The sequence below is a fragment of the Molothrus ater genome, chromosome 14 (assembly GCF_012460135.2).
Source record: "Molothrus ater isolate BHLD 08-10-18 breed brown headed cowbird chromosome 14, BPBGC_Mater_1.1, whole genome shotgun sequence".
Taxonomy (NCBI): domain Eukaryota; kingdom Metazoa; phylum Chordata; class Aves; order Passeriformes; family Icteridae; genus Molothrus; species Molothrus ater.
The window spans coordinates 493,655-514,064 of NC_050491.2; the positions used below are offsets into that span (position 1 = coordinate 493,655).

The 20,410-nt window shown below is 60.4% G+C and overlaps 1 protein-coding gene across 3 annotated transcripts in view; it reads left to right on the forward strand.

Annotated features, from left to right (window-relative positions):
* Positions 1–4,984: 4,984 nt before the first annotated feature.
* NHSL2 (NHS like 2) overlaps positions 4,985–20,410 on the forward strand; it is a 28,554-nt gene continuing 13,128 nt past the window's right edge. For 2 of the 3 annotated variants that reach the window (XM_054516308.1, XM_054516309.1), the window contains exon 1: positions 4,985–5,255. In XM_054516308.1, the coding sequence (XP_054372283.1) occupies positions 5,000–5,255 (256 nt within the window). In that variant the 5' untranslated portion in view covers positions 4,985–4,999. Of the gene's footprint in view, positions 5,256–15,835; positions 15,932–20,410 lie in introns of those variants that run through there. The other variant, XM_036401921.2, reaches the window with a different exon arrangement.

Below are 20,410 nucleotides of genomic sequence, written 5' to 3' on the forward strand. Positions count from 1 at the left end.
CCTGCTGTCCGGGTGTGGAAGGAAATCTGGAGGGAGTAAATTCAAAAAATACGTGAAACCTGTGAAATCCACATCACTTCCTCACTGAAGTGCAGAGTTTCATCCTGACATTCCCTACCCAGGAGGGCTGTGGTGCCAGGAGTCTGCACATACAACTGGGGCATCAGAGGAATTCAGCATCTTGGGTTGCAGGAGCTGAGGTTTGTAGGGAATAAAAACCAATTTGGTGCAACAGTGACTCAGCGGGTGTAATAATGTAATTATACAACAAGGGAGTTGTTAATTGCTGATCTGCTCTCAAAATTCTTCCCTGTGAGGGAGATGAGACCCTGGCACAGGGTGCCCAAAGAAACTATGGCTGCTCCTGGATCCCTGGAAGTGGCCAAGGACAGTTTGGATGAGGCTTAGAGCAACCTGGGATAGTGGAAGGTGCCCCTGCCCATGGCAGGGGATGGAATGAGATGACCTTTAATGTTCCTTCCAACACAAGCTATTCCATGATTCTATGAAGATTCATCCTGCTAGTGCAGCCTCTACTCTACCTGGGAGCAATTCACATACCTGGAACCAAAACATCACTGGGGCTGAAGGAGTTACAGGCCAGTGAGTCTGTGTTTGTTCCTGGAAAATGGCTTTAAATTGTGATTAAAAATAGGCTAATGAAGCACAGATGGGATGACATGGATTCTGTGATGGAAAACGTGTCAGTGCCTCCAAAACATCCCTGGTCCTGCTCCTGCTCCCAGCAGGAGGTGCGGATGGTTGGGGCAGCCAGAGGCTTGCAGGACTACAGACAGGTAAGAGCCAGGGGAATGGTGCCTGTATGGAAAAAATTACTTGAACAGAGAACTGAGGGACTTGATATTCAATTTTTCACCATGGATCTCACCACTGTGCACACTAATGTTTTCCACAACAATCTGAAAAGGACAGGGCAGTGCAGCCCAGTCCACAGATGACACAGAGGGAAGTCAACTGAACTCAGAAAGTCCATTGCACCTCCAAACAGCCAAGCCAGGGAGGTGGACGACAAGTTTGTAGCTGAACATTCTCTTCAATGAACAAGTTATTCAAGAGATTAAAGCCCAGCCCCTGGAGTGCACGGTAGGGACTGCCAGGGTGGGAGGGAATGAATTTGGAGGGAAAAGGAGCTGCTATAATGATTAGGACCATGTGTGAGCCAAGAACAGTGGATGCTGTAGCACATTTTGGTAGCAAAAGGCATCAGTGACCAGACCTGGTTGTAGGACACCCTTGGGGTAATGGCTGTGCCAATTAATTTTTAGCAGGAGGACAGGGACTGGGAGGTGGTGGGAGCTGGATCCATGGGCCTGGTCGGGGATATTTCATGCTCCTCAGATGAAGTTCCAAAAAACCTGTACGTAGCTGGGGAAATAAAGTGAATGGTGTGGGAGAAAATCTTGATCCCAGGTGCTGTTCCCTGTCCTGCCTCAGTGTCCTGGGGCACGGGATCATGTCTGAGCAGACCCACGGCAGCCTGTGTGTCCACGTTGGATCTCCTTGGCACCATTGCACAGGATGGCTGGAGGAGGCACAGGGAGAGCAGGGGGGCTGCCGGAACTGTCGGGCTCTGGAGCAGAAAAGGCACCCCAAAGGGTGGCCTGGCAGGCACAGGCTCCCAGGCTCCAAGGCTCCAAGGCAGGGAGCTCTGGGGCCAGCAGAGTGGGCTGGAGGCGTTCATCCACGGCTGGGGCACAGAGCCACTGCCCCACAGTAGAGCCTGCGAGGACAAATCCAAGGCGGGAAGCAAACGGGGGCAGGACCTGGTGCTGGGGCATGTGGCTGCGTGAGGATCCCGCGTGGTGCCCAGCAGGGTCCAGTGCTGTCTCTCGCAGATTCCACCAAAACCGCTCCAACCCGTCCCTCATCTCTTTCTCATCAAGAGCCGCTTAGAAGCATCCACGGTGCAAATCTTGGCAGAGAGCACCCTCCAGCGGGCACTGTGAGGCCAGGAGAGTCCCCGCGCTGGGCACGGGGGGCTCCAGCGTCCCTGCAGCAGGAGCGAGCCCGTGGTGAGGGGTGCTGAGGCAGCTGGAGCAGCTCCCATCAGAAGCTGTCCACAAGGAGCCACGTTTGGCTCACCTGCACGGCTGTGGGCTCTAGCTGAGCGTTGCCCTGGCACCAGAGGTCTTGGAGCAGTAAGAAGCAGTTCTGCAAAAGTAGAGAATTTGGCTGTTGGACACTGAACGTCTTGGGGCTGGCCCAACCAGTGACACTGCTCTGGATTCACCAGCATCCAGGGATGCAACGTGGGACGGGCAGTTGTGTGGAGAGCCGATGATCCTCACTCAGTCACCAGATGTTTGGTGAGAAGGCACAAGGCAGAGGCAGTGGGAGTCCTCAGGACAAAGCGGGAAGAAGGTCAGGACCCCCTCCAGGGTCTGGGCACCACCATCCCCTGACCCCCTCCCCGCAGTGAGACTCAGCCAAAGCCCCACAAAGCCCACCCGAGGTGTCCCCTCTGGGCACGCCTCCCCTTCCTCGGAGGGGATGCTCTCCGCGGGGCGGAGCGGAGCCGAGAAGGGAAGGCAATCCCTGTGACATCTGGTTGTAATCAGTATTTGCAGAACTGGCCTCGCTCCCGCCCGGCCACTGGCCAGCGGGGCTGTTTCCCACGGGATGCCGAGCCCGTCGCTCCCCGCGCCAGGGTCCGCACGTCCGGAACAGCAACTGCGTCCCGAGCAGCCCCGGACCCCGCTCTGCCCGCGCCAGGGCAGCCGGTCCCGCCGAGAGCCAAAACAATGCTCTGGCACCGCTGCTCCCGGCATCTCTCCCTGGGCCTGTCCACAGCTCCAGGGACATCACGGGGCTGTGGCTCCTCATTTCCAGCCCTCCCACCCTGGCCAGCCCCACTCCTGATCATCACAATAATGTGGTGACTTCATGGTGCAGTTTACTTCACATGGAAAAGGCCCTTGTCATTTTCTCACGCTAAATCTTTGACAGAAGATTTCAAGAAAACACAATCCATTTAGGGAAAAAAAAAAAAGCCAGTTTAAGTTGCTAAGTGACCAGATTTTTACCATTTATTGAGGTTGTTGCACTGCACGATGGTTTTAGGAATCCCTTGGCTCCTAGGGGGAGAGAGTCTGGATCTTGGCTCACACTCAGTGGCAAGGTGTTCTCACCTCTCCAGCTACAGAAAAAGGTTTGGAAATGAGTCCAAGGCAATCAGAAAGCAAAAGGGAAAGCCCTTGGACTTACCTGGCTTAAAATCCTCCTTGTTAAGCCAGCCTCGAGACCTGGGCACTGCTGCCACAACAAACCTGCATCATGAGGCAGAACAAGAGGAAAACCACCTAAAAACCAAACAAAAAATGCAATAAATTCCCATTTCAGCAGGGTTGTTTGCCCTTGCCCTGACCAGCAGGACATTGCCCAAGTGGGTGTTGAGGAAGACAGTTTAGGCCTCGTGCTTGAATTTCAAGACACACTTAAATTTCAAGATCTGTGTTGAAAAAACTACAGAAACAGGCACACTGTCCACGTGTTCCTTCTCGGCCAGCAGGAGGAGAGGTCAGTGCTGGGAAAGGCAGCTGGGCTGGGAATGGGGAGTGAGCAGAGCCCTGATGGGCTCCAGATGCTCTCCTTACCCAGATGATGATTCATAATTGAGGCTGCGCAAGCCAAGAGAATCGAGCTGACTTCATCCTTCCCCACATCCTAGCAGGGTGTGCCACTGTGCCTCAGTTTCCCCATCTGTGCTAGGAACAGAGCCAAGGCACCAGCACTCCTCAGCTCCTTCTGCCTCAATTCCATCCAGGCAGGTGGCAAACACTGCAGTCCATCAGCCCAGGGAATGACAACATGGGAGAGCTCCAAGACTCCTACAGGAGATGTTGCTCAGCTCTCTGCACAGAGAGGACCTCAGGGCACTTCACAAAGCTGAAAGGGGAAAGGGGAGAAGAAATGGGAAAGGGAAAGGGAAAGGGAAAGGGAAAGGGAAAGGGAAAGGGAAAGGGAAAGAGAAAAGATAGTTCTCAGTGGTAGCAGCCCCATTGAGCTGGGTTTGGATGCACAGACATTTACACAAACCCAAGCAGAGCAGGAATAGTTCAGGAGTCCCGCAAGGTTCACCATGCATGGAGAAACGGTATCACAAGAAATTCCCAGTAGGAATTCTAGTCCTGCTCTGTCCCAGGCAACTGGAGCTGCTGGGGATGGGGTGTTGGATGAGCCATCTGGATTGGAGGTTTAGATGTACCACAGCCACTCTTTTCTCAGCTTTTGCTGCTGCTCTCACTGCCGCCAGGAGCCATGGAGCCTGGATCTCCCCGGGGCTGGGCAGCCCAGACATCCCCACTGTACCCTGGTGCCACCCCGGGGCCACACAAAATTGGCTTTAGCGGGAGCTGGAGCAGGGAAGATGGGGAGGGAGCAGCTGCTAGAGCAGGAACATCCACGGGAGATTCGGGGAAAAAGCGGGATTAAGTGTCTGTCCTGCGGCGGCTGCTGGGCGCTGCCCGCCTCGGGGGACCATGAAGCCCTGGAGCCCGAAGAGGCCGGGGCAGGACTCGGGGGGCTCCTTGGTCCCAGCACAGGAAGGACGGCTGCAGCTGGAGACAGCGCTGGAGGAGCCCGCAGCGGGGAATTGCCGATACCGATGGGTGTCCGTGCCCCCGGGCAAGGCACCGGGAGGGAACAGCCGGCACTGGCCGGGGTGCCCGTGCCCCAGCCCGAGCCCGCCAGCTCCGGGCTCCGGCCGGCAGCGTCCCCGCAGCTCCTGCCGCCGTGCCCCGCCGCCGGCCCGAGCATCCCCGAGCGGGGCCGCCCCTCCCTCCCCTTCCTCCTCCTCCTCCTCCTCCTCCTCCCCTTCCCACAGACCGGCTCCGAGCCCCGGCGCTGCGGCCGGACCACAGCCCTCGCAGCCGCGGGGCTCGACGAAGGGAACGGTGCCTGCCTGGGCTGAACCGAACCGGGCCTGGGGGCAACCGGACCGGGGGAAACAGAGCCGATCCGCCCCCAGCCGATCCGCCCCATGCCGTTCTACCGACGGAGCGTGGCAGTGCGGGTCCGGCCGGCGGGGCCGCTGACCGATCTGCGGGACACCTGCAGCCTGGCGGCCCTCGCCCTGCTGCGGCAGCTGGCCGAGCTCTGCGGCCACTCGGTCGCTCTCCTGGGGGACATCGAGGGCCACCTGCGGGCGCTGGCCCGTCGCGCCGCCCGCCTGCACCGCCGCGCCGCCCGCCTGCAGTCGCTGCTGCGGGGCCGCCCGCTCCGCGCCGCCGCCACAGGTAAGGGGACACCCCCGTGGGACGGGGCGCCCTGCGGGCCCCATCGCCACTGCTGGGGCCGCTTCCCGCTCCCAGGGCTTCCGCTCCCTGCCCCAGTGCCGGAGGACTACGCTGCTGCTCCCTCGACGTTGTCACCCCGTGTCCCCTCCCCTGGCGGGTGACCCATGCCAGCTCCTGCTTTTGGGACCCATCATCCCTGCTCCATCGGCAGGGAGGGCTGGGGGTGGCAATGCCTCGCCAAGGCCCGTGGTGCCAGTGGCCAGGGAACCGTGCCGGGCACTGGGGTGAGGTGTCATTGGGATGCTGGTGGCCAGGGCATTGGGGTGAGGCCAGGAAAACCCTGCACCCTTTCCTTCTGCCCAGACTTTATTTCCCTGCTCACAGTGGGCATTTTCCAGGCTGCCAGCCAAGCACACCTCATGGTGTGTCTGCAATTGTTGGGGGCTGTTTTGAGAAAGCGGGGACACTGGGCTGTTAGGGCCAGTCCTTGCCACCCCCACACTGTCCCTGCCTCAGGCAGGTCCCTGCCTCACCTCATCCTGGGGCAGGGGACCAAGGGGGCTGTCCTGCCCAGTGTGGGGCAGTTTTCACTCGGGGTGTTGTGTATCTGAGGAAAATGTTGGGTTGTCATCCAGGCATCGTGTCAGCTCGTCCCCTCTCCTGGCAGCCACAGGATTTGGGTTGCCTTGGACTGCTTCCACTTCCCATTCCAAGTATTTTGGTCTGGCACAGGCTGCTGTGCTGGGTCAGGAACAGGCAGCGCCGTTTCAGAAGATCTTAAAATAAGCTCATTTTGGAGTTGTTTATAGAAGTTTATTTTAAAGGCTTTGTGGGGCAGGGAGGGCAGCGCTGCTCCAGCACATTCCCCTCAAGCACCGCGCTTTTCCCAGGCCCTTGGCAGAGCGTGTGCCTCTGCTGTCGGCAAATCCCCGCGCAAGAGCTCCCCTGCTGCTCCATCTGCCTGGAGCCATGGGAAATGACTACCAGATCCTCACAGCCAGCGTCCCGGATGCCGGGAGCGAGCGAAGCACCCAGCCTCGGTGTGGGAGCTGCACTACTCCTGACAGCGCTGTGGACCCGTCATTAGACTGGGAAGAGGTTCCCACTGTCCTGTGCATGGCCCAGGACGAGTGACGGGACACAGAGGTTTCACAGTCACCCAAGCTGACCCAGGCACTGCACCAGCGTGTGCCAAACCTGGCAGCAGCATCACCGTACATGCTGGAATGGGCTCTGCTGGAGGAGGAGCTGAGTGCCCGTAGCCAGATGGTCCCTCACTGCCTGTGTCTGGCCAGCAGGCCGGGACTGCTCCAGGTGGCCAGAGGAGTGCTGTGCGTGTGCCACCATGGTGGCAGGGCGTTAGTGTGGGGGGACAGAGGAGGACACCATGGAGGAGATGGTGGGGGACAGGGGTCAGCTGTGGGATGGTGCAGGGGGGATTGTCAGGGGACCCTGCAGGAGCTGCTGTGGGCAGGTGAAGTGTGTAGGCCCACCTTGTGTGTTCAGCTAATTCCATGCACCTGGCGAGCAGCACCACCAGTAGCAGCAGGTGTGTGTGTAAGGCAGCAGCAAATTCTCCTCCTGTGCTACAGTTCCTCATCAGAGCCATGAATATGCATGTGAGCATGTGCTGGGCTGGCTCAGAGCTGGGGTCAGAGGTGTGTAGTGATAAAAATGCTGAGATTTATCTTGTGGGAAGGGCTGGGGCAGTATGAACAGAGCCAAGCTCACCTTCCTTGCTGCTCAGTGGCACAGAGGCTTAGGAGGTTCATTTCTTCCTGCATCCTAAGGGAATACAGCTCATTCACCCCCACCTGCTCCACATCCATTCACCACCAACCAGCAGGATGCCAGAGCTTCCAGTGTGATTGAACTTACTTGGGTAAAGAATCAAATTCTCACTGATACTTCAGTGGCAGTTTGCTTTGCTGAGTGCTCCAACATCAGCCCATGGTGGGGGATCAAATCATGTCTTGGGGGGACGGAGTTCCTTGTGAGGCCCCAGCACTGCGGGACACTGATGGCTGCCCAGGGCTTGAGGGAGCACTTCCCACTGAGTTGCAGCACAGAAGGTACCCAGGAGTGCACTGGGTTTGGGGCTTATTTTCTCCTCTGTTTTCATTTCTTGAAGAGGATCCAATGGCAAAAATCACAATTTCCCTCTTAAAATTGAATGGAAGCCCATGGAAGATGCTTCAGGGGAGCTCATCCAGGACCAGTCATGCCCTGGCGCAGCCTCTACTTAGCCAGTGTGAGTCCAGGTGACATGTCACAACCTGTCTGGCCAGCTCATAAGGATAGGGATGGATCAGGCTGGAGATCCAGCAGCTGTCTCCCAGGCAGGGCTGGAGACAACATCAGCCCATCACCGGCCGCAGCACATCCTTGCTGCACACCCGACATCATCCTGGGCTGGAGTAGTTCCATCCTTTAGCTCCTCTGAGCACACAAGATGGGGACCAGACAGTTCTCAGGAAAAAGAAATGCTCCAGGCATGACCAAAGCCCAGCTGCAGTGCAGACAGGGCATGGGGGTGGCTGTCCAGCCCTCACAGATGACCTGACTCCAGCTCCATGGGCCTGTGGTGGTTTGCCCTGCCCAAGCATGGTTCTTGGCCAGCTCCCAGATGTGGGTATCATCAGCTGGGTCACGAGCCTTTGCCTCGTTTTGGTTCCTACCAGCCAGGTTAGAAAGATTCAAAAGCCATGGGCCTCCTCACCCCATGGCTGGGGAGGTCAGGTCACTAATGTGAAGAAGGACATGGCCACTGGTGTTTCCAGAGGCTGTGAGCTCAGGGAGCTGCCTCATCCTCCTCAGGAAGGGGAAATGCTAGTAGAGCAGTGTTGCTTCCAGATGAAGAAATCACACAGCAAAGGGCTGGGGAAACACTTGTCCAACGAGGCAGTGTGGCTGTTTCCAGCAGGAGACGGCAGCCAAGGGCTGTTGGATTCCTCTGCTCTCATTCCCCGGCTGAGCTGGGAGCAGGGCCTTGCACGCCTGGCACTGGGAGCAGGGAGCATCCCTCATCCCTTGGTGCAGCCAGACAAGGATGCCACGGCTGGCTGCAGGGTCCCACTGTGGCCAGAGCAGAGCAGGGACAGGCCCCCTGTCCCACTGGCACAGCCACGTCCTGGAGGGTGACACATGCCAGTATGGCTCAATCTCCTCTTCAGAACCCTGCAGCTCCAGAAATAAATCTCAGCAAAGCAGAGGATGGGGCCAGCGCCGAGAGCTGTTCAAGGTGCAGTCCCTGAAGAGCTGCAGGACCGTTCTCTGGAAGGAGCCCTAGGCTGTGCTGGCAGGAGCAGCTGTTTACTGCTCCTGCTGAAATGTGCAGTGTTCCCATCCTCTGACCTCCCAGCCTTCTCTGAAACCAGCCATGGAGATAGACAGAGCTGTCTGCCAGGCAGGGCTGCTGCTCCCCACACCCTCTGCTCAGCTCTTCCCTGGCTGAGCTAGCACAGGTGTTTCTCCCCATATTCTGAGACTGGATTTTTTAAAAAGGAATGAAAGAAAGAAAAAAACCCTTCTGATATGCTGGAGTTTCCTGCCAGGCTGAAGTGGCTGTCTGTCCTTCAGTCCCTGGGACAGGGGACAGGGGCTGAAGCTGTAACTGCGGTCCCAAGGCTCACCCATGTGAACCTACTTGAGCCTCACTCCTTTGATCCCACAGCTGCCCTTGTCAGCACCTGTCCATGGGGTCAGTGCCCTTCAAGTTAGAACAAAGTGCCAGGAATGGGGCAGGGCTCTCACTGCAGGACCATGGGAAAGAGATGTCCCAAATTCAGGGGACAAGAGGCATCGGTTTGGAGTGAGATGTGGTCTTAGCTCACCCTGATGCTCTCTTCCCAAGCAGCCCTGGCCTGCTGTGGACACAACCACCACTGTGAAATGGCTCTTGGAACCTTCTTAGCCACCGGGACAGGCTGTGGACAGTGTGGGGTGAGGGTTGCTCACCCCACAGAAGTGCCAAAGCCTCACATTAATGCTGAAGAGGCTTGTGGGGGTCTCCCCCTCAGGAGCCCAGCACTGCTCATCCCAGCCACAACCTACTGCAGCCACCTCTGCAGGGAAGAGCAGCTCCCAAAACCCTTCCAGATCTCCAAGACATTTTCTCTGCCTGCATTTCCCTGAGCCAGTGGTGATTGCAGTGTCAGAGGGGCGAGCACATCTCCCCAGGCTGCTGGTGTGGGTGGGAAATGGGATGCTGACCAAGGCTGGATAGTTGGCTTGGTTGCCAGAGGAGGGGGAGAGGAGCCACACCCTCCTCTTAACGGGAACCGTCTGAGGGCTCAGCGAGAGGGGGATGGATGGATGGATGGATAACACACGGCTCCCATGGCCCTGCTCTGGATGAAAGCCATCTTCAGCAGTGGGCTGATGGCCACTCCCTGAAAATGTGTGCTGCAGGAAATGTGAGGGGCAGGATACCCTGCTGATGTTCCTGCAATGAAAGGGCAGCCCTGTCTGGGCTTTTCCAACCTCCACAGTTTCCCCTGGCTCCCCTGCCCGTGGGTGTGGGGTTCCTGCAGAGCCTGACTCTGCTGGGGGGGACATGTGGGACATCCTTAGAGCTGATGTTGAGGATAGCATCTCCAGCTCATTGCTGCAACCTCTCTTCCACCCTGCTGGGTTTTCTTCAGGGCTGAGATTCCTGCTTAGATGGATCTAAATGTTCATTCCAAAAAAAGTGTTTTCACCCTTGTGTGGTGTTTTGGAAGGATTCGTGTGAGAGCTGAGCTGGTGGCCCTTGCTCAGGAGCTGGGCTGTGGACCTCAGAGGCAGTGGGTTGCCTGGGGAGAGCAGGTCCTCAGGACTCCCATCACCCAGTAAGAACCGTATGAAAACATGAGGGAGTACAGCCACTGCTGTTCCCTCGCAGCCTTGGACACCCCTGGTGTTTCTGGTTCCTCCTGCCTGGGCCCATCTCTGCAGAGCAAGCTTAGAAGGAACTCCATGAGCACCGGTGCTCCTGGTTCTTCTTAGGAAGCACTTACAGCCTCACTTTGGCTGGGAATATGGCAGCACTTACCAGGAACATGGATTGGCTTCAACTATGTGTCTCCTTGGAGTTTGCGTCATCCTAAGTCAGCATGTGGGATGCGTTCACCTCTGTGTGGAAGCAAGCGCTGGAGCGTGCCTTGGCAGCCAGTTCTGCAGCTGTAGGGAGCTCTGTGGTGCTCCATGGAGGCAGAGGTGGGAGTGCAGGATGGTTCTGCAGCTGTAGGGAGCTCTGTGGTGCTCCATGGAGGCAGAGGTGGGAGTGCAGGATGGCTCCCCATGGCACCTGTGCAAGTTATCCATGCGGTGAGGCACCAATGACTGCAGGGCTGTGCTTTGGAGAGCAGATGACCCTTGGGGAACCCACAGGAACCCTCCTGGCTGCTTAGGAACCCAGCAGTCCCTTGGGGATGCGTTTCCAGCTCCCAGCCTGGTCTGCACTCCCTGGGTACTCAGTGCCATGCCCGCTGGCCAAGGATGCCATGGCTGGCTGCAGGGTCCAGCAGCCCTGCAGGTGCTGGCACAGGGCTGGCCACCCTCCAGTCCCCGCGTGTGCACAGGAGCCACTGCCTGCGAGCACAAAGTCTGGATTGAGCAGGAGCTGGCACAGTGCCCAACAGGCCAAGGATGCTGGCAAGGAGAATCTTCTCCTTAGCCATGCCAGCAGGCTCTGCCATCCTCCTCCTGCTCTCCCGCTGCCTGCCCACCTTGGCACCGGGATGCCTGGCAGGGAATTGGGCTGGCACCTCGGGCAGTGGCAGGCATGTGGCTCTGTGGGAGTACCCACCAACACGGACGGTGACTGTCCCCGGACGGTGACTGTCCCCTCTGTCTGGGAGCCTGACCCCTCACAGATGCCAGCCTGGCACAGCACAGTGTCTGGCAGCTGGGGACAGCTCCAGGAGCCAACATGGAAGAGACTGAGCATGGTGGGCAGGGCAGGGATCAGGGGAGGATCATTACTCCTTGAGTTAACTAATGGCAGCAGATCGAAGCAGACAGGGAAAAAGGTAATTCTGCCTGTTACCCAGAAAGTGGCTGTGAGAGGCCATTTCCTCCCTTCCTGGCACCCTGAGTGGCCGGCTGCATTTATATGGAGCAGCATGGCCCCACTGTGAGCTTGGATCCTGACTCAGTGTCCCCATAGCCAGGCAGAAGGAAGGGGACAGCAGTGCACCAAATATCCCCAGCACAGAGCAAACCCCCCTGGCACACGTGTGTCTGTGATTCTGTATGTGTCTGAGTGTGCACACGTGTGTCTGTGATTCTGTACATGTCTGAGTGTGCACACGTGTGTCTGTTGCAGAGATGGGGGCTCCTGGCATGCTGAGGATGCCAGGATCTGTGCTGTCGGTGCTTCTGGAAGTACGCTCCTGAGTTGTCGTGTGCTTGGTCTGTGCTCTGTGGAAATGGGGGGACTGTGGAGTCAGCCCTGAGATCACTTCCCCTTGTGTCAGGATTTTGCTCCAGTGCTTTCCCATCCCTCCCAGCTGGCTGCTGTGGCCATGGCTGCCCAATGCCCACACCTCTCCACTGGACAGGGAGAGGTCCATTGCCATCCAGTCATAGCCGACCCCAGGGCCTCTCACATAGCTGTGTCCTGTGAGCAGGGAGAGCAGATCCCCCACTGCACACCCAGCATGGGGTGGCCATCCCCCGGGCGTTCCCTCCCCACAGCTGCAGGCAGCAGCCTCCCGGGTGGTCCTGGCTGTCAGGCACAGCGTGGGCTGCCGAGGCCATCTGCAAGGCACTGCCTGTGTGGGACCAGCTCCCTTCCAGCTGCACTGGGACCCCAGCCAAGGGGAGGGGGGAATGGACAGCCCCCTCCCTGACAGCCATAGGGTGCTGCCAGCCGCAGGAAACCTTCACCTGGATGTCTGGCCCCTGTTAATTACAGGAGGGTCAGCTGGCACTGCCCACAGCACCCACGCAGGCTGGCACGGCTGACAGCAGAGGTAATGGATGCCATCTCCTCTCCACCAATCTCATCCCTTGCTGTGGTTCTCAGACCCACCGGAAAGACGCCGGCTGGCAGGATGCTCCATCCCCGCTCAATCTCCACGGCTCCAGCACCCGCAGCAGGGTTGTGTAGCTATGTCTTTAAGAAGGGCCTGGGCTGGGGTGGGAGAAGCGTTTCCATCCAGCCTTTCTCCAGAAACCTGGTTCGATTTAGTGCGAGCAAGCGACTGCCAGAGCTGGCGCTGTGGCTGCCTCCCGCTCCCGGCCAGGTCAGCCGCCAGTCCATCCCGGCCATGGGGGCTCGGGGCATCCCCTGAGCTGTGGGGCAGCTGCCGTACCCCGGGCCTGGGGCCCGGTGGGGAGAGGAAGAGGAGGAGGCAGAGTTGGGTAAGTAAGAGTTTTGTCCTTTCCTGCCTGTGGGACTCCCTGCCCCGCCCCGGGAGGACCTGGCAGCACCGCAGGACAAGGGCAGGGAGTCGTGGGTGCACGGCATGGTGGCTATCACTGCAGGTGGGTGCAGGCAGCAGCAGCCCCGGGGCTGGCACAGCCGCCTGCTCGGCTCCTCGCTCCTGCCTGTGCGCACCAAGGGATGGGGACGGTGGGATGGGGCCAGCTGGGCACCCAGTGCCCATCACGGGAGGGCTCGCAGGCAGGACACATCGATGATGGCGGCAGGCAGAGCCCCGGGAGGGTGCGGTGCCCTCTGCTCCCTGGCAGTGCCCGTGCCCAGCCCAAGGACTGGATGTGTCCCTCCTCTTCCTCCTCACCCACTCGGGCTGGCATAGGAAGCCTCCCCAGAGACCCCGCCCGGAGGAAGGTGCACGGCGTGCTCCTGCAGAGGGGCTGGGGGATCCAGTGGCAGTGCGGGGGAGGTGCCAATGCCACCCCTGGCACCCCACGTCTCCCGTAAGAGGCTCACAAATGACAGGTACTAGTGATAGTGCCACGGCACGTGGTGGCAGCCTGGCTGCGTGCTGCTCTCTGGCACAGCTGTTTAGGGGGGCATTCAGAGGAAGCTCTGGGCGTGTGGGTGCACTTGTGGGGTGATCGGGGCTGGGGCACCCCTGTTCCCTCTGCCTGACCCCACACACCGCTTCATGCCGAGCTCTCGCTCCAGGGGTGAAGCAGAGCCAGGTGCGTGCATCCTGCAGCCCTGGCACACAGGGAGCAGGGAGGGCAGCCCTGACAGTGCCAGTCCTGGGCAGGACGGTCAGGCCCCCAGCGCAGTTACCAGGACACAGAGCAACCAATTATGTTTGGTGCACGGAAGGAATCCTAGGAATGCAGAGCCTGGAGGGGACTCGAGGTGGCACGAAGGTGTCACGGCAGTTCCAGCCCTGCACGTGGATTCCCTGCCGGCCCCGGGGGGCAGCTTGGGGGTCACCTTCAGCAACATAAGGTGTTGTGGGGCTCGGTGTCCCAGCTCTGCCCTCCAGCTTGGCGGGAACCCTGCCGGTGGCTCTGCTGGAACGTGGCACCTTTCAGGGTCCAGTACAGCCCTGGGAGTGACTAGCCATGGTGCCGGCGCGGGGCTGGGAGCCCTGGCCCTGCTCCTCGGCTCTGGCCCGGCCCCAAGCCGTTGTTCTCCAATGAGCTCATCTGCCTCGCTGACTGTGAGCTTTAATATGGCCTCTTGGCCCGAAAATAACCAGCTCGGCCACTTAGCAAATGTTTATGGCTTCTTCATAGCTGGGTTCTCTGCCAGGAGAGGATCTGCTCCGGGAGCACAGAGCGGAGCCGCACGGGGCTCGGGCCGGACGGAGCCATGGCGCCGGCACAGCCACCTGCACCCTCCCTGCCCTTGGCCCGGCACGGTGAGCCCGGTGTTCTGGATGAGCCACCCGGATCTGTCTGGGCTCCTGGGAGCCGTGTGGGCCAGGACAGTGCAGGCAGCCGTGGGTGCCCACGGGGCTTGAGGAGGATGCAGGGTCTGGGGCTGCCCCGCACAAGGTGACAAGTGGCTCGGAGTGATCGGCACCCGGTGTGGCTCTCCAGGGCAGGGAGCAGAACAATGGCCACGCTGCCGGATCGCAGCACCATGAGTCACAGTGTGGCTGTTTGCGCAGGGGCCACTGCCCCCCTGCCTGACACCGTGTGCTGGGCTGGGCTGGAACTTGGGGAAGTGGCAGAAAGTATTTTCTTGTTGGAATTTCTGTGAACCACCCCCAACTCGTCCCAGTCCTTCACCTCCCTGGGGAGTGCAGAGGCTGGGTGAGATACCTACAGCCCCATGCCCGGGTCCCTGAGGGCAGAGGCACTGCCACAGCCCAGCAAGGGCAGAGGGGTGCCACTGCGGGACCCCCGCACCGCTGCGGCTGTCACACCCACCTGCTCCCACATCAGTCACACAAACTGCTCCTTGCACCAAGTACTGATCCAATTTGTGGCTGTTTCCATAACAACCTCCCAGCGCTTTCTGGTCCTTTCTGTTGCTATATGGATGCCAAGATCCGATGTGTCGGGGATGCTCGGTCCTGGGACACAGCGACTGGGCTGAGCCATCCCAATGCCTCTTGGCTCCCAGGGGTGAAGCACTCTGCACGTGGGTGTCTTGGCATGCTGGAGAGGTTTCCCCACTCCAGAAGGGCTTTTCTCCCCATGAGAGGGATATGGTGAGGTTTGAGCCAGGGGAAGAAACCCAAGGGCAGTACCTGATCCAGGACTCCTGGGGGTCCCTGCATGCAGTTGAGCTTTGTGCAGTCATGGCACTGCCCGGGACTCTCAATACTAGGAATGGGGACCTTGGAGGCACTGGCAGACAGAGACGATCCTGTTTGTCCTACCTGAGATGACATCACCCCCAGACCTGGCCTTGGCAATGTCTTGTAGCTCTCACACACGTTTCCTGACCGAACCCAGTCCCAAAGCTCTTCCCAACACCTCCTGTTTCCCTCTGTGCATGACTCCATCTGCTCTCTTGGAGCTGACCTCTGCCTCCTGTCAGATGTCCCCGACCCCTTGCTGTCATCTATCCCCTGATCAGCCACCCACCCCACAGGGCCAGCACTGGGGTCCCTACCCAGCCCCAACACCCCTGGTGTGCCCAGCCCCAGGACCTCACACGCAGCCCCATTGCCTCAGGGATGCCCAGCCCCACCACCTGGACTTCCTCCACTCATCCCTAATCCCCAGGGGTTACCCAGCCCGAGGGCCCCCAGCCCAATCCTATCGCCCTGGGGGCCGTCCAGCCCTGGTATCCCCACACTGGTGGTCTCAGGGTGCCCGGCTCCGGCACCGCCCCACAATCACCCTGATACCCCATAATCCCTGTCTCCTCGGGGGATGTCCAGCCCCGGTACCGCCATCCCCATCACCCCAGTACTCCCCAGCCGCAATCCCCCCACCCCATCCCCATCACCCCGGTATTCTCGAGTCCCGCGCCGCCTCCGCCCGGCCCCCGCAGCCGCCGCCATTGGGCGCCCGTTCGTCTCCGAGGGGGCGGCGGGGCGGGGGCCGGTGCCGGTGCCGCCCGGCGCGGCTCGGCTCTGCTCGCCTGGGCTCGGAGCGGCGCGGAGCGGAGCGATGCGGCCCGGCCCGGCCCGGCCCGGCCCCGCGGCTCCTCCCCGCGCGGCGCGGCGGGCCCGGCGGGGGGCGGCCGGGGGGCGGCCCGGGGGCGGCGGCGCGCGGAGCCCGGGCTGGGCGGCGGCGGAGGATGGGCAACGCGCAGCGGAAGGGGCCGCGCAGCCAGCGGCGGGGCAGGATGCGCTCGGCAACAGGTACCGGCGCGGGCGGGGCGGGACCGAACCCGCGCCCCCGCCGCCCCCCGGGAGCACCGCCACCCCCGCGACCCCCGGCTGCGGCGGCGGGCAGGGGCGGCTCGGGCTCGCTCGGGCTGCGGCTCAGCACTCCTCGCTCCCCGGTCCCGGTGGGTCGCTTGGAGGACACGGGAGAGGTCACCCCGGCCGAGGCTTGGCCTCCTGACGGGGACGGCACAGGACGGGGCTGGCGGTGGGGCCACCGCGGTCCCCCAGCGTGTGGGACAGGTGCTGGCTGTCCGAGCTGCGGGGATCCAGCCCCGGGTTACAGGGAGCCAGCCCCATGCAGTGGGGATCCAACCCTGGGCACGGGGATCCAGCCCCAAGGTGTGGGGTGCCAGCCTGGGCAGTGGGGATCCAGCCCTGGGCACGGGGATCCAGTCCCAAGCTGTGGGAAGCCAGTCCTGGGCCTGGGGCTGCAGTCCCGGCAGTGGGGAGCCAGCCCTGGGGACAGGGATGCAGCCCCAAGGTATGGGGAGCCAGCCCCACAGTGGGGAGCCCCTGTAGTTGCTGTCCCCCGAGCTGGGCCCCCCCCCAGGCAGGGAGCCCAGTGCCTGTGCAGCTCCCACAGCCCAGCTCCCTTCTCCCACACATCGCAGTGGTGGTGGGTGTCTGAGGGCTCCTGTTCCACAAACAATCTCGGGGAGGCGGACAACCCTGCAGCTCTGCAGGGAGCTTTTTGAGGAGGAGCAGAGGGAGCAGAGGACTCACTTGGAGCTGGGAGCGGGCAGTGAGGGCAGTGCACTCTGAGGAAGCAGGGTCAGAGAAGCAGGACCTGTCTGGTCACTCCTTTGTCCCCATGTAGCTGGTCCAGGCAGTTCAGCAACCCTCCCCAGTACTCCAGCTCTTCTTCCAGGCCAGCTCCTGGGAATGCCAGAAGAGCCGGGAGCTGGGGTCTGCCACAGCTCCTGGCGCCAGGCCCATCAGAGTCCTGGAGTCCCGGAGTGCAGCATGCTGGGCTCTGCCGGCCCCAGCTCCTGCTGCCCTTTCCCTGCCTGCTGGCTGGGAGTGGGACACAGCAGTGTGGGCAGCAGCAGGGAACTGACAGCCCTGGGAGAGACCTCGGGGAGATTGCTTAAAAACTGTAGGAGAATGGGGACTGCTTGTCACAGCCCAAATGACTGTCACAGCTTAATAATCAGTGGGCAGAGAGGGCGGCAGCACAACCTGACGCTGTCTAATTTTGCAACCGCTGCTGTAGCGGTGGGTGCAAAGCACTGAAATGGGGCACAAGAACTTGGGGCTGCACAGGAGGCGACCAGGAGAAAGGCTGAGCTGCGGGTCAGAGGGGGTGAGAGGGATAGGGCTGGTCGGTATCCATGGCATCATCCTTGGCTCCCCTCTTGGAGGCATGGGGAGCAGACAGGGATTGGACTGTGGGACTCAGAGGGATCATGGGATGCTGGCCCGTTCTCTACTGGGAGGCAGTGCCTGGACCACGGGGTGCTGGCCTGCTGGTGGTGGGGGATGAGGGATGCTGTGCCACCACTACCCAGCACAGTGCCCTTCTCCCATTTGCAGGCATGCAAGATGAGCAGTGCCCAGACCATTGGATGCTGCTCTGCTCCCTGCCTGCCTCTCCCACCTGGTGCCAGTCAGAGGGAGAATTAATCACATTTCTGGATTGTCAAAGGAATTCTTGGAGCTGTGGGAAGGGCCCAAGGGGGATTGTGGAGTCAGGCCCTGGCCAGAGCTGGTTCATCTCTGTCCTCAGGTCACAGTTCCCTGCCAGCCTGGAGATCTCCAGCAGATCTCCCTCAGGTGCGTGGTCTCCCTGGAGAGACCTGCATCTGGCTGCTGGGGTCAGGGAAGGGTGGGATTTGGCACTGCATGGCTCAAAACTCATCTTGGGTGTAAAGCTTGAACAAATACTTGGACACTCATAGGGCTGCTGGGACCTCAGTGCCTGGGGCATTCCTGAGCAGTTGCACACAAGCTTCCATGCAGAGAGGTGGCAGCAGATCCAGGCTGGAGCTTATCTGCTAAGGGGAGGGAGCTGAGGCTCCATAAGGAGCAGCCCTGTGGTGGGTGTGGGTTGCTGCTGCTGTGAGATATTCCTGAATGAAGCCTGTGCTTGTGGCAGCATTCTTGGCTCTCCTGCAGCCCTGGCTTCCAGGAGCCTCCATCCTCTGGGAGAAGCTAGCTCAGCTTTACAAAGCCCTGGGGCACTGGGAAAGTGGTCCCCAAGGAGCCTTTGCTCTAGGTTTTGGAAGGAGCTGAAGTGAGATGAAGCTCTGGGAGCTCTGGCAGCTCCCAGGTCAGAGCCAGGGGATTCAGAAGGGCCCCTGGTTTTGTTAGCTGTAAGGACTGGAGGAGCTGGCGGCAGCGGTTCAGCTGGGCCAGGCACAGCCACGGGCTCCAGATGCTGCTTTCCTCACAAGGAGTCTTGTGGTTGCTCCATGTAGGAACAGCCATGCTCTGCTGAGAGGACAGGGGCCCCACGTGCTGTGTCCCCCCAGGTCACCCACTGCTCTCAGACAGTGCTCCAGCCACAGCCAGGGGATATTTTGGTTCCATGACCCTGTCCAGCTTGGAGAGTCCTTCCTGTCCTGGCTATAGCATCCCTCTCCAGGTGCTGCAGCAGGGATGTACATAGAGGGATGTGCATTCCTGGGTGGCCCGCTGTGAGGGTGTGGATGTGGGATGGGCTGTGCAGAGTCACGGTCCCTCCACCATCCTTCCCCGGGGAAGGAAGAGGGGCCGGGGCCAGGACAATGGGCTGTGGCGCTGACTCAAACAGTCAGTTCCTGGTCGCTTCCTCTCCCCGCTGGAGCTGGAGGCAGCGAGGACGGGGGGAAGCTCAGTGCTCTCGGCTTGGTTTGAGGCAGGAGCTCCTGGGTGGCCAGAGCGAGCGGGCTCCCCCGGCACTCACAGCCATGGCCAAGGTGGAGTGGCTCCTGGCACCCTGGCAGCGGGCAGGTAAGGCAGGCAGCAGGGCAGGGCTGAGGCGGGCAGTGGGGGTGGTGGGATCTGCAGGCACTGCTCACTCTGCAGGGGAGGACCCCGGGCTGGGGACAGCTCTTGGACACAGACCCTCTGGAGGCCATGCAATAGCCCCTGGGGTCAGGGCTGTCCAGCAGTACCAGTCTTTGTGCCACCTTCCCCAGACTGACTTGAGCTGCAGAGTGTCCCTGTCCCTTTTAAATCCTTCTGCCATACCCCAGCCTTTCTCTGGGGGTGTCTTTTCTCTGACAAAGCAAGAGAAAGACTGAGACTCCCAGCCCACGTGTCCCACTGACCACTCATCAGTCCTGTGGGGACAGGTCCTGCCTGTCCTGGTGGTTCTGTGCCCTCCTGGCAGCTTCCACGTGCTGCTGACAGCAGAAGGGAGGACCATGGGACCGTGATCCATGGACCATGGGTCGACACAAACATCACAGACACCCAGGACCCTCGCTGTTGTCACTGCTCTCAGTCCTGCTGTAGCTGATTTCAGGTCTCAGGCCCCTTTGTCCCAGGACCTCTGGCCACATTCCCCTCTCAGGCGACTTCCTCACATTGTCCCGGCCCCGCGGAGTGTAAAACCAGCTGGGCACAGGGGAAGCCATGCTTTCCTGGAAGCAGCCTCTGGAAGCAGCCTCTGGCACAGGCAGCCCACACTGGGCAGAGTGGTGAGCAGTGCCTGGGCTTCCATGTGCCACCAAACAGTCCCAGCCAGGCTGGGACATCACTGTGGGAAGGCTGGTGGGCAACCAGCCCTGGTTCCTTTGGCCATGATGCAGCGATGTTGGGCTGCCAGAACTGGCTGGGTCTGACAGGTTGCCATGCCAGGCTTCCTGAGGCTCTCAGGAAAGATTTGTGGCTGGAGTTTTGCTGGGAAGCATGGGAGAGTGAGGGTTGCAGTATGAGGAGGCTGCCAGGCTCCCAGGGAGCCACAGCAGGACTGGGAGAGGGCTCTGGGTCCTACTGCCAATGGTAGAGAGCTTGGTGCAGGAATCTGGGTCCAGCCAGACTCTGGGGCTCCAGTGCCTGCCCCAATGCAGCTGCTCTGGCCCTGGGAGCAGTGGATCTCAGCCCCTTGTCAGGGAGCAGCCTGAGTCCACCTTGGCTGGCATGGTCCCGGGCCAAGCCCTGCTGCCAGAACAGCTGCGGGCAGTTCCCATCCCCACAGCATGGGCGAATGGCACAGGGGGTTCCTCCTGGGCCAGGCTCTCTGGCCAAATCCTGCAGCACACACACCTCCCCTCCTGCCAAAACTCCCTGACCAGGGCCCATTGCACTGCTGGGACTGAATGTCCTTGCACACTGCAGCTCTGAGTCCCACCAATGGACAGGGATGTTATTGACTGGTTTGCTGCTAGTGGTTTTCATAGAAACCTCACATAATCCAGTCTTCTCCCCATGAGCTGAGGGACCCCCACAGCTGTCAAATCTGCCCTGCCACCAGCAACTTCTGCAGTCCCCTTATCTCCCATCAGTACAAAAACAACTGATTCCTTG